The sequence below is a fragment of the Carex rostrata genome, chromosome 17 (genome assembly GCF_964058835.1).
Source record: "Carex rostrata chromosome 17, lpCarRost1.2, whole genome shotgun sequence".
In the NCBI taxonomy this organism is placed as follows: domain Eukaryota; kingdom Viridiplantae; phylum Streptophyta; class Magnoliopsida; order Poales; family Cyperaceae; genus Carex; species Carex rostrata.
In genome coordinates this window covers 7,243,109-7,253,580 of record NC_135934.1, presented here as the reverse complement: position 1 = coordinate 7,253,580, position 10,472 = coordinate 7,243,109, and the positions used below count along the sequence as shown (strand labels likewise).

General features: G+C 35.0%; 2 protein-coding genes across 4 annotated transcripts; both read left to right on the top strand.

Annotated features, from left to right (window-relative positions):
- Positions 1–288: 288 nt before the first annotated feature.
- LOC144568824 (glucosamine 6-phosphate N-acetyltransferase-like) lies at positions 289–3,469 on the top strand. Its single transcript, XM_078319220.1, has 4 exons — positions 289–439; positions 785–1,086; positions 2,440–2,821; positions 3,135–3,469. The coding sequence occupies exons 2-3, from the start codon at positions 793–795 to the stop codon at positions 2,770–2,772; spliced, it is 627 nt and encodes a 208-aa protein (XP_078175346.1). The 5' UTR covers positions 289–439; positions 785–792; the 3' UTR covers positions 2,773–2,821; positions 3,135–3,469.
- A 1,897-nt stretch (positions 3,470–5,366) lies between these two features.
- On the top strand, positions 5,367–9,414 carry LOC144568591 (uncharacterized). Of its 3 annotated transcripts, none has more exons than XM_078318963.1 (9): positions 5,367–5,608; positions 6,030–6,164; positions 6,249–6,365; positions 6,683–6,811; positions 7,268–7,444; positions 8,185–8,325; positions 8,491–8,676; positions 9,019–9,090; positions 9,178–9,414. In XM_078318963.1, the coding sequence occupies exons 1-9, from the start codon at positions 5,468–5,470 to the stop codon at positions 9,355–9,357; spliced, it is 1,278 nt and encodes a 425-aa protein (XP_078175089.1). In that variant the 5' UTR covers positions 5,367–5,467; the 3' UTR covers positions 9,358–9,414. The 3 variants fall into 3 exon arrangements, with proteins under 3 accessions (XP_078175089.1, XP_078175091.1, XP_078175090.1); XM_078318964.1 differs by having other exon boundaries at positions 5,394–5,608; positions 5,998–6,164; XM_078318965.1 differs by lacking the exon at positions 9,019–9,090 and having other exon boundaries at positions 5,379–5,608.
- The last annotated feature ends 1,058 nt before the right edge of the window (positions 9,415–10,472 follow it).

Genomic DNA, 10,472 nt, shown 5'->3' with positions numbered 1-10,472 from the left:
GACTGAACGCCAAGGTTGGGACCGTTTTTCTGTGATACCTAATCTTGACCCTCTGATATAGAATTGACTGCAAGATCTCGCGTTACTTTAATGAGGAGTAACAACTCGTTTTGGCACGAATGTTAAAGAGTGCGTACATTCCACCTCGGACCAGATTGTCCAGATTCTGATCAGACGGTCCAGATCCAAACTCAAAATTTGAGTTACTCGGAGAATCCAAACTCAGCGTGACTCTGCCGCCACGTCAATTTTCTGGGAAAAGCGATCCAAGGCTCCAAGCCACGTGACGCCGCGGCCTCTCTCTCTCACAAAGAGCAATCAATCAGTCGCTCTCTCTCTCTCGAGATCTCGGTCGGTGCATCCGTGGTGATTTAGAGGTGCTCATCGAATCGCGGTCATCGAGACGATCTCTTTTCCATTTAATCAGCCTCTCTCAGAGGTTAGCATCAATTTAGTTAAGAGGTTATTGTGTGGCAATTGTGGTTTTGGGTGCTGTTTTAGCTCCTCAATTAGACATTTGAATTTCTTATCTGGTTTTTATTTTATTTTTACCAGTGCTTTCAAAATCTACATTGTCAAAGGAAGTTTTTTCTTTTGAATTTAAAAAAGGAAAAAAATGAAATCCTTAATGTAGTTCTTACTGATAAGGAGATGCGGATATTTATTCAAACTGCTTTATGAAATTATCACAGTTTACATATATTATTTTCAGTACCTTTGTTAATTTGGTTTTGTGTTTATGCGAATTTATGTTCCAAAATTAAAATTCATGTAATGCATACAGGTTTCGTGATGGGCTCGGAAACTTTTGTTGCTAATGTCAATCCAAAAGGACAACTGATTGAAAATGGTACAGAAAATACACAAATCATTGAAAATGAAGAAGAAATCCAAAATGGCGTAATAAATGAATTAATAGTAGAAAAGAGCATAGAAAATGGACACAAGATTGAAAATGGTTTGGTAAATGAATATGATGATGGGTTCTCGGTTCGCTGTCTTGAAATCTCTGACCACAAAAAGGGCTTTGTTGAACTCCTTGGCCAACTCAGCCCGACACAGCCTCTCTCTGAAGAGGAATTTCAGGTTTGGTTTTGCTGACACCTAACTTGGTTTTCCTTCATTTTATTTTTTTCCATGATGGTGTATAGCCAGTAAATGTAACAGCAACACCACTTAAGTTTCGTCCACTGAGAAACATTTCTTTCATACCATATGACACATCTGATTTTGTATGGCTTATCTAATGTTTGCAATTTGTGGCATTGTTCTAAAAGGTGTGCAATATCAATATATTGTCCGTGAAATATGGACCCAATTCCAGGAATTTTTCTTTACTTGATTGACCTGATAATTCCTGATTCTTACAATCTTATAAGAGTATTTCATTCTACTGGCAACCAAATGGAATTAGAATGATCATTGCTCATTGGATTATAGCTTAATTACTCCAAAAACAAGTTTGTACAATAAGTTTCATAGACTTACAGTACCAATTATAATCGCATCCTTCATGTGTTGTGCTTGGTTCCCATACTATGTTCATTTGTGTTCTTTTGTTCAACGAGCACCTTTTTTTAAATTCTTTTCTAGTCATTGACATGTAAAACTAATTTTGAATTATGGTGCCTATGGGCTTTTACCAAAAAAAAACAAATTATGAGTATATTATATTTTTTTTTTCAGAACTCAACTGATTATAATTTTCTTCTTCGTGGAAAAAGAAAACTCATCAAATTCAAATACGGTGGCAATTATATAAGGACAGCATTAGCAAATAAGTAATATTTAAAATCGATCAAGATTCCTTATCTGATATTTCAAATCTCACTCCTTCCTTGATTTCATGATGCACAAAGCAAATCTGTTCTAGCAACTGGGAGTGTGGGACCACTAAGCTTAGGCCAGCTCATCCACTGTTGGTACCTTTTCCAGCTGGCATTTGCCTATTTTTGTAGATCTTATGATAGTTCTAAGCCCCTAATATTTGCACCGGTTTGCATGGGCTGTGATCATTTCATCTTCATTTCCTACAACCTTGTTATAATTTTATCCGGTTGATTGCTGGCCCAATTGATTCAATTTTCTAGAGTGACGTAGTTTTGAATCGATCATTATCAGTCACTTAGGTGGTATCTGGTTTTTTCATAAGGTCTCTAAGGTGGGTGAATGTGGTATGTATTATTCATTAAAAAGTGAAAAAAAAAAAACCTAGTAATCTGACCGTGAATCTATATATTGGTAATACTATTGTTAACAAAGACGCCTTGTCTTCAGCACCCTATCTGAATCTATGTTAGATACGTTAGGTCAAGAATTTTCCAAATTAAACTCATTTATTTCTGTGGTTAATAACCTCTGTTGCTCAATCACTTAATACAGCACTGAAAATGAATTTAATTTTTTTTTTAAAGAAGTAAAGCAATTTTATGTTTTCAGGAGCGCTTTGCAGAACTGGCATCGATGGGTCCTGACCACCACATATGCGTCATCGAAGACACCAGCTCGTGCCGCATCGTTGCCACAGGCAGTGTATTCGTAGAGAGGAAGTTCATCAGGGGATGCAGCAAGGTGGGCCACATAGAGGACGTGGTAGTAGACAAAGGAGCCCGCGGGCTCCACCTGGGCCACCGCGTGGTCAAACACCTCGTTGACCATGCCAAGGCCACTGACTGTTATAAGGTCGTTCTCTATTGCAAGCCTGAGCTGAGAGAATTCTACCAGAAATGTGGCTTCATGGAAAAGAATGTCCAGATGGCATTGTATTTTTGAGATTACAACTTACAGCTGCGCTATTTTTCGGGCTGTCTTTATATATTTGGTAAGTACAGGTGTCATGGATTTGACTTTCATTTTGATGAGAATAGTAAAAAAAAGGAGAGATGCCAAGCACAACGCCTGCCTGTACTGGTACATATTATATGGTGTTGTGACAGTAGTTGTACCATGATACTATCTGGCATATTTTGGCCGAAATAATGTTTAAATGTTTTATATTTTTTCTGGTAAGGTGTGATTTTTCAGTGGAGGCTGATCTGGCTGATACTATACTGAAACTGTATTCGGTTAGCATAAAATGGCTGTTATATCTCTGCTAATTCCAAAGTTAGTAAATGTTTGATACCTTGTTTCAGGTTAAATTGAGTGCTGCCTTGAAATTATGGAGATAGAAGATTTATCTGATGCTAAGATGTATCATTTAAGATCCCGAAAAATGTCAGATTTTTAACTTGATACCGCCATTTTATTTATTGTTGCAGCATGAATGGTTGCCCCTGTTACATTGAATTCTGCTAACCTTAGTTCACTAGTTTTTCTTCTTTTCTTTTAGTTGTAGGTTTAATGGAATATTTGTGGTATTGTGATGAAATGTGGTACCATCAAGTGAAATATTTAGAACTAACCTTTGTTTTCCAATACTTTTGCTTTTCTTTTTTATTGTTTTCGTTAATTTATTTTCTCTCTAAAATTTTATCCTCTTCCCTCATTTTCATTCTTGAAAATCTCTATCTTGTGCTGGTTTTTTTGAAGTAGTATATTATCCCTCAAAAGTTTGCTGAAATTTGTGCAAACTGGGTGTTCACGACTTGTCTAGTAGTTTTGTAAACTTTTTGATATTTCTGATATTGGACTTTAATATTTTAAAGGGAAATTATAGATTTTGGTCCTATAATTTTCCAAGAAAAATAATTAATAGTTGATTCTTGAATATGGTGCTTCGAACTATAATATTAGTCTTTGAAATATCAAAGAAAGAAAAAAAAAGAAGAAAAAAAAAGAAGAAGCTAAATTAGTCTTTAAATTGCTCTCTGTATAACAAAATTAGTCCTGCCATTTGCCCGGAAAATTTAAGGACTGATTAGTGTAAATAAAAATTTAGAAATTAATTTTGTTTTTCGCTAAATTGTAAGGTCCAACTTTGTCTTTTAAAAAGTTGAAGGACTTGCTGTAGATGAAGTTTAGGTATAAAGTTTTAAAAAGTTAGCCCTAATTTATTTTTTTCAATAAAAAATGACAACAATAGATGGTATGTACTCACCAGGTAATAAAATTGATGCAAACTAGGTTCAGTAAAACTAGTGAAATTTTGAATTAAGAAAGCAAAATTATTGAAGTTCCTAATAGAACATAAAATAAGTGATTTGTACATATCTAAAAAAAATAGTACTTTTTTTCAATGTATAAAATTTGGTTTAATAGTACATTTTATTATAGTGATCATGTTGAATAGTTTGGATTGACGGTTTGATTTAAAAAATAAAGATAAGAATAAAAGGAAAGATAGCACAGTTGGTTAGAAAAAACTCTACGATTATTGATTATCTAAAGGTCGAGAATTCGATTTCTCCTTACGATTTTATATCTTCTGTGAAAATTAGAAAAATAAAATAGAGATAAGAATGTGAGACATGTCGAGCGCAGAAAAATAATGGTAGAGGAAGCATTTTTTGAATGCGATCTGCATCAACTCAAAAGAAAATCTTTTGAGTTAATAAATCTCTACCGTCTGATTTTAAAATTAGTGTGAATTCTGTTTATAACATAGGAGGCTCTTTACTATTAGTGTGGATCTAGTCTGCACAAATCTTAAAACAAATCGAATGGATGAAATGCATTAACTCAAAATATTCCCTTTTGAGTTAATGCAGAGGATATGAATTCGCATTTTTTTTTTTTTTTTTTGTGCTACTCATAGAACCGTTGGGTGTGAGCACATTGTGTCATTTAGCAAAGTTTATTTGATTATTTCGGCCAGTTTGCGGCCATGCCAGATGAAGTATTGCAAGCTGACAAATGGAGCCCACATAATCCATGTCTCCTTTAAAACACTCGGAAGGGTAAGGCTAAGGTGCTATGAGTTGCATAGAGATCTACGGTGCTACAATTTAATATTTGAGTTTTCAAAATTCAAACGGTCGATCCGAACCGTTTATCTTATTTTCCATATTAATATGTGTTTGGAGACCAAATTTTTTACTATTTTTTAGATAGATAGAAAATCAAATATCTGAAGGATGCAGAATTTTTTAGATCAACTGATTTTCTACCTATCTAAAAAAATAATAAAAAAATTTCAAAAAATGTAAAATTGGTTTCGAAACACATATTAATATAGATAACAAGATAAACAGTTCGAATCAACTCTTTAAATTAAAAAAAATTAAATATTGAGCCGTAGCAACGTATGTCTCTGTGCAACCATAGCACCTTAGCCTTACCCCACTCGGAAATTCCCGGACTTTTCTGGTACCCGTATAAACATTAAAACTTAGCAGCGGGTCTAAATGAGGATTTGATTTGTATCTCGTTAGGAAGGCCCAAGGGCCAATCTGGATCGAATCAGATCGTTACTTAACAGAAGTCCGACCCGGTAAGTTGCTCTCTTATCCGAAAGACTGTAACGATACGAACGGGGGGGAGGAGCTGCCGCGCCTAAACCCTCCTCTTTAGCCCTTCTTCTAGGCCAATGGCGCTCTCTCACAGCCGTCCGTTACAAATCCCGATGCCTCTCAGCCGTCCCTTCTCTAAGTCGGTCTCAAGAGGCTACCCCCTGTGCACTATATGGCGCTCTGCTTCTTGCTCGCTCCATGCTCACTACAACCCCAAGGTACAACTTATCAGTGTTTAAAACCTCATCCCCTAAAATTTACAATTAGCCCCTTCATAATTTTGTTCGTTGGCTTTACCCCTCATTGCTTCTAGCCCAAGAGTACATACCAGTTAAAAATTATCATAACATCTTGATATACATACCAGATAAAATTTTCACTATTCCAATTATATTAATTATGCTAAGTAATATTAATACAGTTAAGCTGATTTTGATGGTAGTTATTTAAAAAATGGCTTCATGAAGCAAGTTTGGTGGCCTTAAAAGAAAATAATAAAGCAAAACTTGTCTTTTGATAATTTAGTGACTCGCACTGGAACCATTATTTGGTAGAGGATCGAAGGGAAAAAAAAATAGCAGAATTAAAATATTTAGGAAATAAGTAGCTGATGTGGCAAAACCCTGGCTGTGGATGCAGTTCAGGAGGTCCTACACAACTGTCCTCATTGTGCCAACTGGAGTTGGAGCGTCAATTGGTGGTTTTGCCGGGGATGCTCTCCCTGTGGCGCGGGCCCTCGCAACAGTGGCCGATTGCGTCATTTCACATCCCAATGTAAGCTTCTATTTCTCTCAGAAACCACACACTATGGTACAGCGTGCCGACAGTACCATTTAATCGTTTATAAAAAAATGATAGGTTTTGAATGCGGCTATGCTTTATTGGCCGATGCAAAATGTGCTTTATGTGGAGGGATATGCTCTTGATAGGTTTGCTGAAGGACTTTGGGCTCTTCAACCTGTTCATCAAAACAAGGTAATTTTAAATTGTTATCTCCAAATGGTCTATAAGTTATCACTTCGTGCCTGCTTTGTCCCACAAATTCTATAGTTTCCATTTTGATCCCTGAAAATTCTTATTTGTGTATGTTTTCAATCAAAATATAGATGGCAATGATTGACCCTTATTCTTTTACCAATCTGGTGCAAGCTGAAATTTTTATGGTCCAAATTGAAGTTTTTTGTAATTTACTATACTATTTTCTTATTTACTCCAGTACACGTGTCATTTCATTTAATTTATTTCCTATGATTCTATCTATACATGTAATTATTTTATTGTTGAAGCCATAGGTAGGGTTGGTATTGGATGCGGGTATTGAAGAAGAGGTGAGATTGCGCCACCTGCAGGTGGCTGATGCCACACGGGCCTCACTGGGCTTACCTGTCATTGAGTACATAGTCACCGATTCTCCATTGAAGGTGTAATATGAAGGCTCAATGCTCATATCTCATCTGACTATTTATTTATTTTCTAAAGTATTTGTTGATTTATTTTTTTGGCATTTTTGTAGATAAAACCCAAGATTTTGCATATTTACAAGTAATACTCGACATTTCTTGTATTTACAGTTCAAATATTTGCTATGATTATATGCAAGTAGTATCCACATATTAGATCAGTAGGCCAGATAGGAGCAAATTGAATTCGGTTAAGAGAAGCAAACTCTAGATGAATATGTAATGAAACATTCAGTTCAGTAACGTAAAAAGATAGTGGTAATTTAGTCGTTCCTTGCTTTGGTTTATCTTGCATTTAAGATAGATTTTTTTTCCATCAAAATAAAAAAATGGAAATTTGATGTCATTTGCAAAAACAACCCCAGAAAATTCTCATCTTGCAAAAATATGGAACTAAATAGTAATTATTTTATGTAGGTTGAAACATGGTTTGACCCAAAATGCGGTAATTCAACTGGGAGGATAAAAAATCCTGATTCATTGTTACGGGCTGTTAATTCATTAGTGAACTACACTGATGTAAATGCTATTGCGGTGGTGGCAAGGTTCCCAGATGATGATTTGGAGGATTTTGAAATTTACCGTCAGGGAAAGGTAATTTTAGATCAAATAATTTGGAAGAGATATACCAGCATATGTTTCTTTTTGTTTGTACCATCTTATATGAATCGAATCATTCCCAATAGTTGCAGCTGTCAAATTTTCAAACACATGCAAATAGTATACTGGAATAAGGATCCCTGCCTCTTTTTCATAGCCCAAATTAAACTAAAAATGAAATAAATCAGATTTTAATATTGCATTTCATGCTTTAAATGCTCAAGTGAATCTATGAATCAATTTGGTTGAGTAAATATGAAACAGTTTGGGGCCATTTAGTCGTTGTCTGCTTCATTCAACTTTAGTTTTAGCACTGGGATATTATTTGCATAAGAAATATGGTTGTTGCAAAAATAGTAAAATATTTTTTTTTGATTTGGAAACAACTTATGTAATTTAAAAAAAAAAATTACGTTCATGTGTTGTTAAAGGTGTTGTTTTAACTTTTAAGTATCAACCTTTTCTTGTTTTGTCCCTAAAGGTTTAATACTCAACAGTACCAACTAGGTCCAATGGTCAATATATGTTAATAAAATGGATGACACCATGATAACGCAGATCTCAGCAACCCTTTTGAAAATTGTCAGTAGTAGGACTAATTGGGTACAAATTGGAAACTTTAGCAACCAAACGGGGAACAGAATTTTTAGGTATCAAAATGTGAAAGGGTGATACTATAAGGACCATTTTTGTAAATTACTCTATATTATGCTTAACTAGTATTGGTTATGTAGGGTGTGGATTTATTGGCTGGTGTAGAGGCGATAATTAGCCATTTAATAGTGGAAGAATTCAAAATCCCAGCAGCACATGCACCGGCAAATTTACCATTTCCTCCTTCGGCATCTCTCTCTCCAAAATCAGCTGCAGAAGAGGTAAATGCATTGCTACCTTGTCAAATTAAGCACCAAGACATGCTTCTGATTAGTTTAACAAGGTTTTGTATTGCCCATGTTCTGGCAAATTGGTATCTCCTTTTATTTTTGCTTCATATCAAATTCTCAACTCCATGAAATAATTTTTTTTCTCTGCTTCAAAAGGTAGGATATACATTCCTTCCATGTGTGCTAGCGGGGTTGAGCAATGCACCGCAATATGTTACAAACAAGGGATCTTTTGTGAATGGTTGTGTTGTAGCTGATGATGTGGACAGTATAGTGCTTCCAGCCGATGCATGTGGCGGCAATGCGACTCTTGCGTTCTCCAAAAGCAAGAGACCACATAAGGTCCTAATTCATTTTCACTTTGTTTACTTTTTATTTACTAATTATTATGGTTTTGTATTTTGTTGTGGTTTTACTGCTGAAATAGAAAATCATTGAATTTATGATTTTAATTCTTGATCAGAGTAAGAGTGACTAAACTGAACATAAACTATTTGATGTATGGCCATATTGTTTGGTACAAGTCCAAGTCTGGTACAGTAGCGGTACATCACCCCTAAATGGCTAAATCTACTTGTATCTAAACCAAAGTATTTGAAGAAAGATAAGCTTCAATACACTTTAGTGACAGTCTGTATATATATATATATATATTTCATTTTTTTCATTCCTTTAATTTTCCAGCCACTAATAATTACAGTAGAGGAGAACAAAACAGTGTTAGATGACACACCTGATATGCTTGGCATAAAAGCGGTACGCATTGTACTAGAGAGTATTATTTGGTGATTTAATTTGTGCATTGTTATATTTTTTTTAAATATCCATTACATTATATTTCAGATGAAGGTAAAAAACTACTGGGAAGCAATTGGGGTTATTGCAGCTCACAAAGCTGGTATTGACCCAAAATCTCTCAGAAGAGATGCTATTGATAATATTCAGAACCCTGCTCAATTGTATAGTCCTATTAGGAATATATCTACTAATGGAAAAGAGCATCATACGGTCTATTCATACTAACTCAAACAAACATTCAATTTTGTTTGATATATAATTATGGTATTGACTTTATTTTCACCCGATGTTTACTCTGGCCACTTGCACATTCAATTATAAGTCAGAAAGGTAGTATACTGTCAACCGTCAGAAGTATCTTGTACGAGCTACTATATGACGAAAGATGAATTCACATCCTCTGATATATCAAAAAAAATTTGAGTGGATCTGTGCAAAATCAGGACCATTCAAATCCTTTCTGCGCAAATCTCAAAGCACATGAAACTGGCCCCTCCGTTTTAAATAGGCACCAAATAGAAATTGGCATCGGCATTGAATCCCACTCAGAATTTGATATATCTCAGAGCATAGGGACTCACAAAAGATATCGTCAGTTGGGTTGTATACTTGTATTACATATTCTTCAAAAGCATATGTAAATAAATGACATCAGTTGGAGACTCTATGCTGAGTCTTCAACTGCTGTCACACATATGCTGAGTCTTCATATACATCTTACCAATAAGTATTGGCGGATCCGTGTACAAATTGGGGTAGGCAAGTGTCTATCTCTGAATTTGAATTTTTTATTTCGATCCAGTACTAATTGTTCAATGTGTCTATCTTTGGTTCGATATAATGCTTACCCTTGTTTCGATTTAGTCTGATTCTTGAACTGATTCCTTCAGTTTTGTTTGATTCTGCATATTTCATTTTTTTTGGATATGCGATACTCTATTTCGTAAATAGAATGAAAGAGAACAAGAAAGATCTAACGGTGAGACCTATTATTACAATTTTAAGGAAATGGGTTGGCTGACTTATTGTGCCTTTTATTATTTAATAAATACTTATATTTCGGTTAAATTTTAATCTAAGCTTTGACTTTGATTTGTTAATTGGCTAAGAACGGTCTCACTTTGAATTTTGCCAAACGAATTTTTAATTAGCTTAGTAAAAATATTTCAATGATGGTACATGGAGGAATTCAGATCCCCTAAACTAACTCAGATTTTGAGTTTGGATCCGAACCGTCCAATCAGAATTTGCACGAATATTAGAAGGACCCCGTAAATTCTAATTTGGATCAGATTGGTCCAGATTTTGATCGGACGGTCTGGATCCAAACTCAAAATTTA

Excerpts from the sequence above, each read along its gene's own strand:
- LOC144568824 (XM_078319220.1), top strand. The coding sequence starts at position 793 with ATGGGCTCGGAAACTTTTGTTGCTAATGTCAATCCAAAAGGACAACTG. Across the intron at positions 1,087-2,439 it reads TCTCTGAAGAGGAATTTCAG|GAGCGCTTTGCAGAACTGGC; the intron begins GTTTGGTTTTGC and ends TTATGTTTTCAG.
- LOC144568591 (XM_078318963.1), top strand. The coding sequence starts at position 5,468 with ATGGCGCTCTCTCACAGCCGTCCGTTACAAATCCCGATGCCTCTCAGC. Across the intron at positions 6,812-7,267 it reads TCACCGATTCTCCATTGAAG|GTTGAAACATGGTTTGACCC; the intron begins GTGTAATATGAA and ends TATTTTATGTAG. Across the intron at positions 7,445-8,184 it reads AAATTTACCGTCAGGGAAAG|GGTGTGGATTTATTGGCTGG; the intron begins GTAATTTTAGAT and ends TTGGTTATGTAG.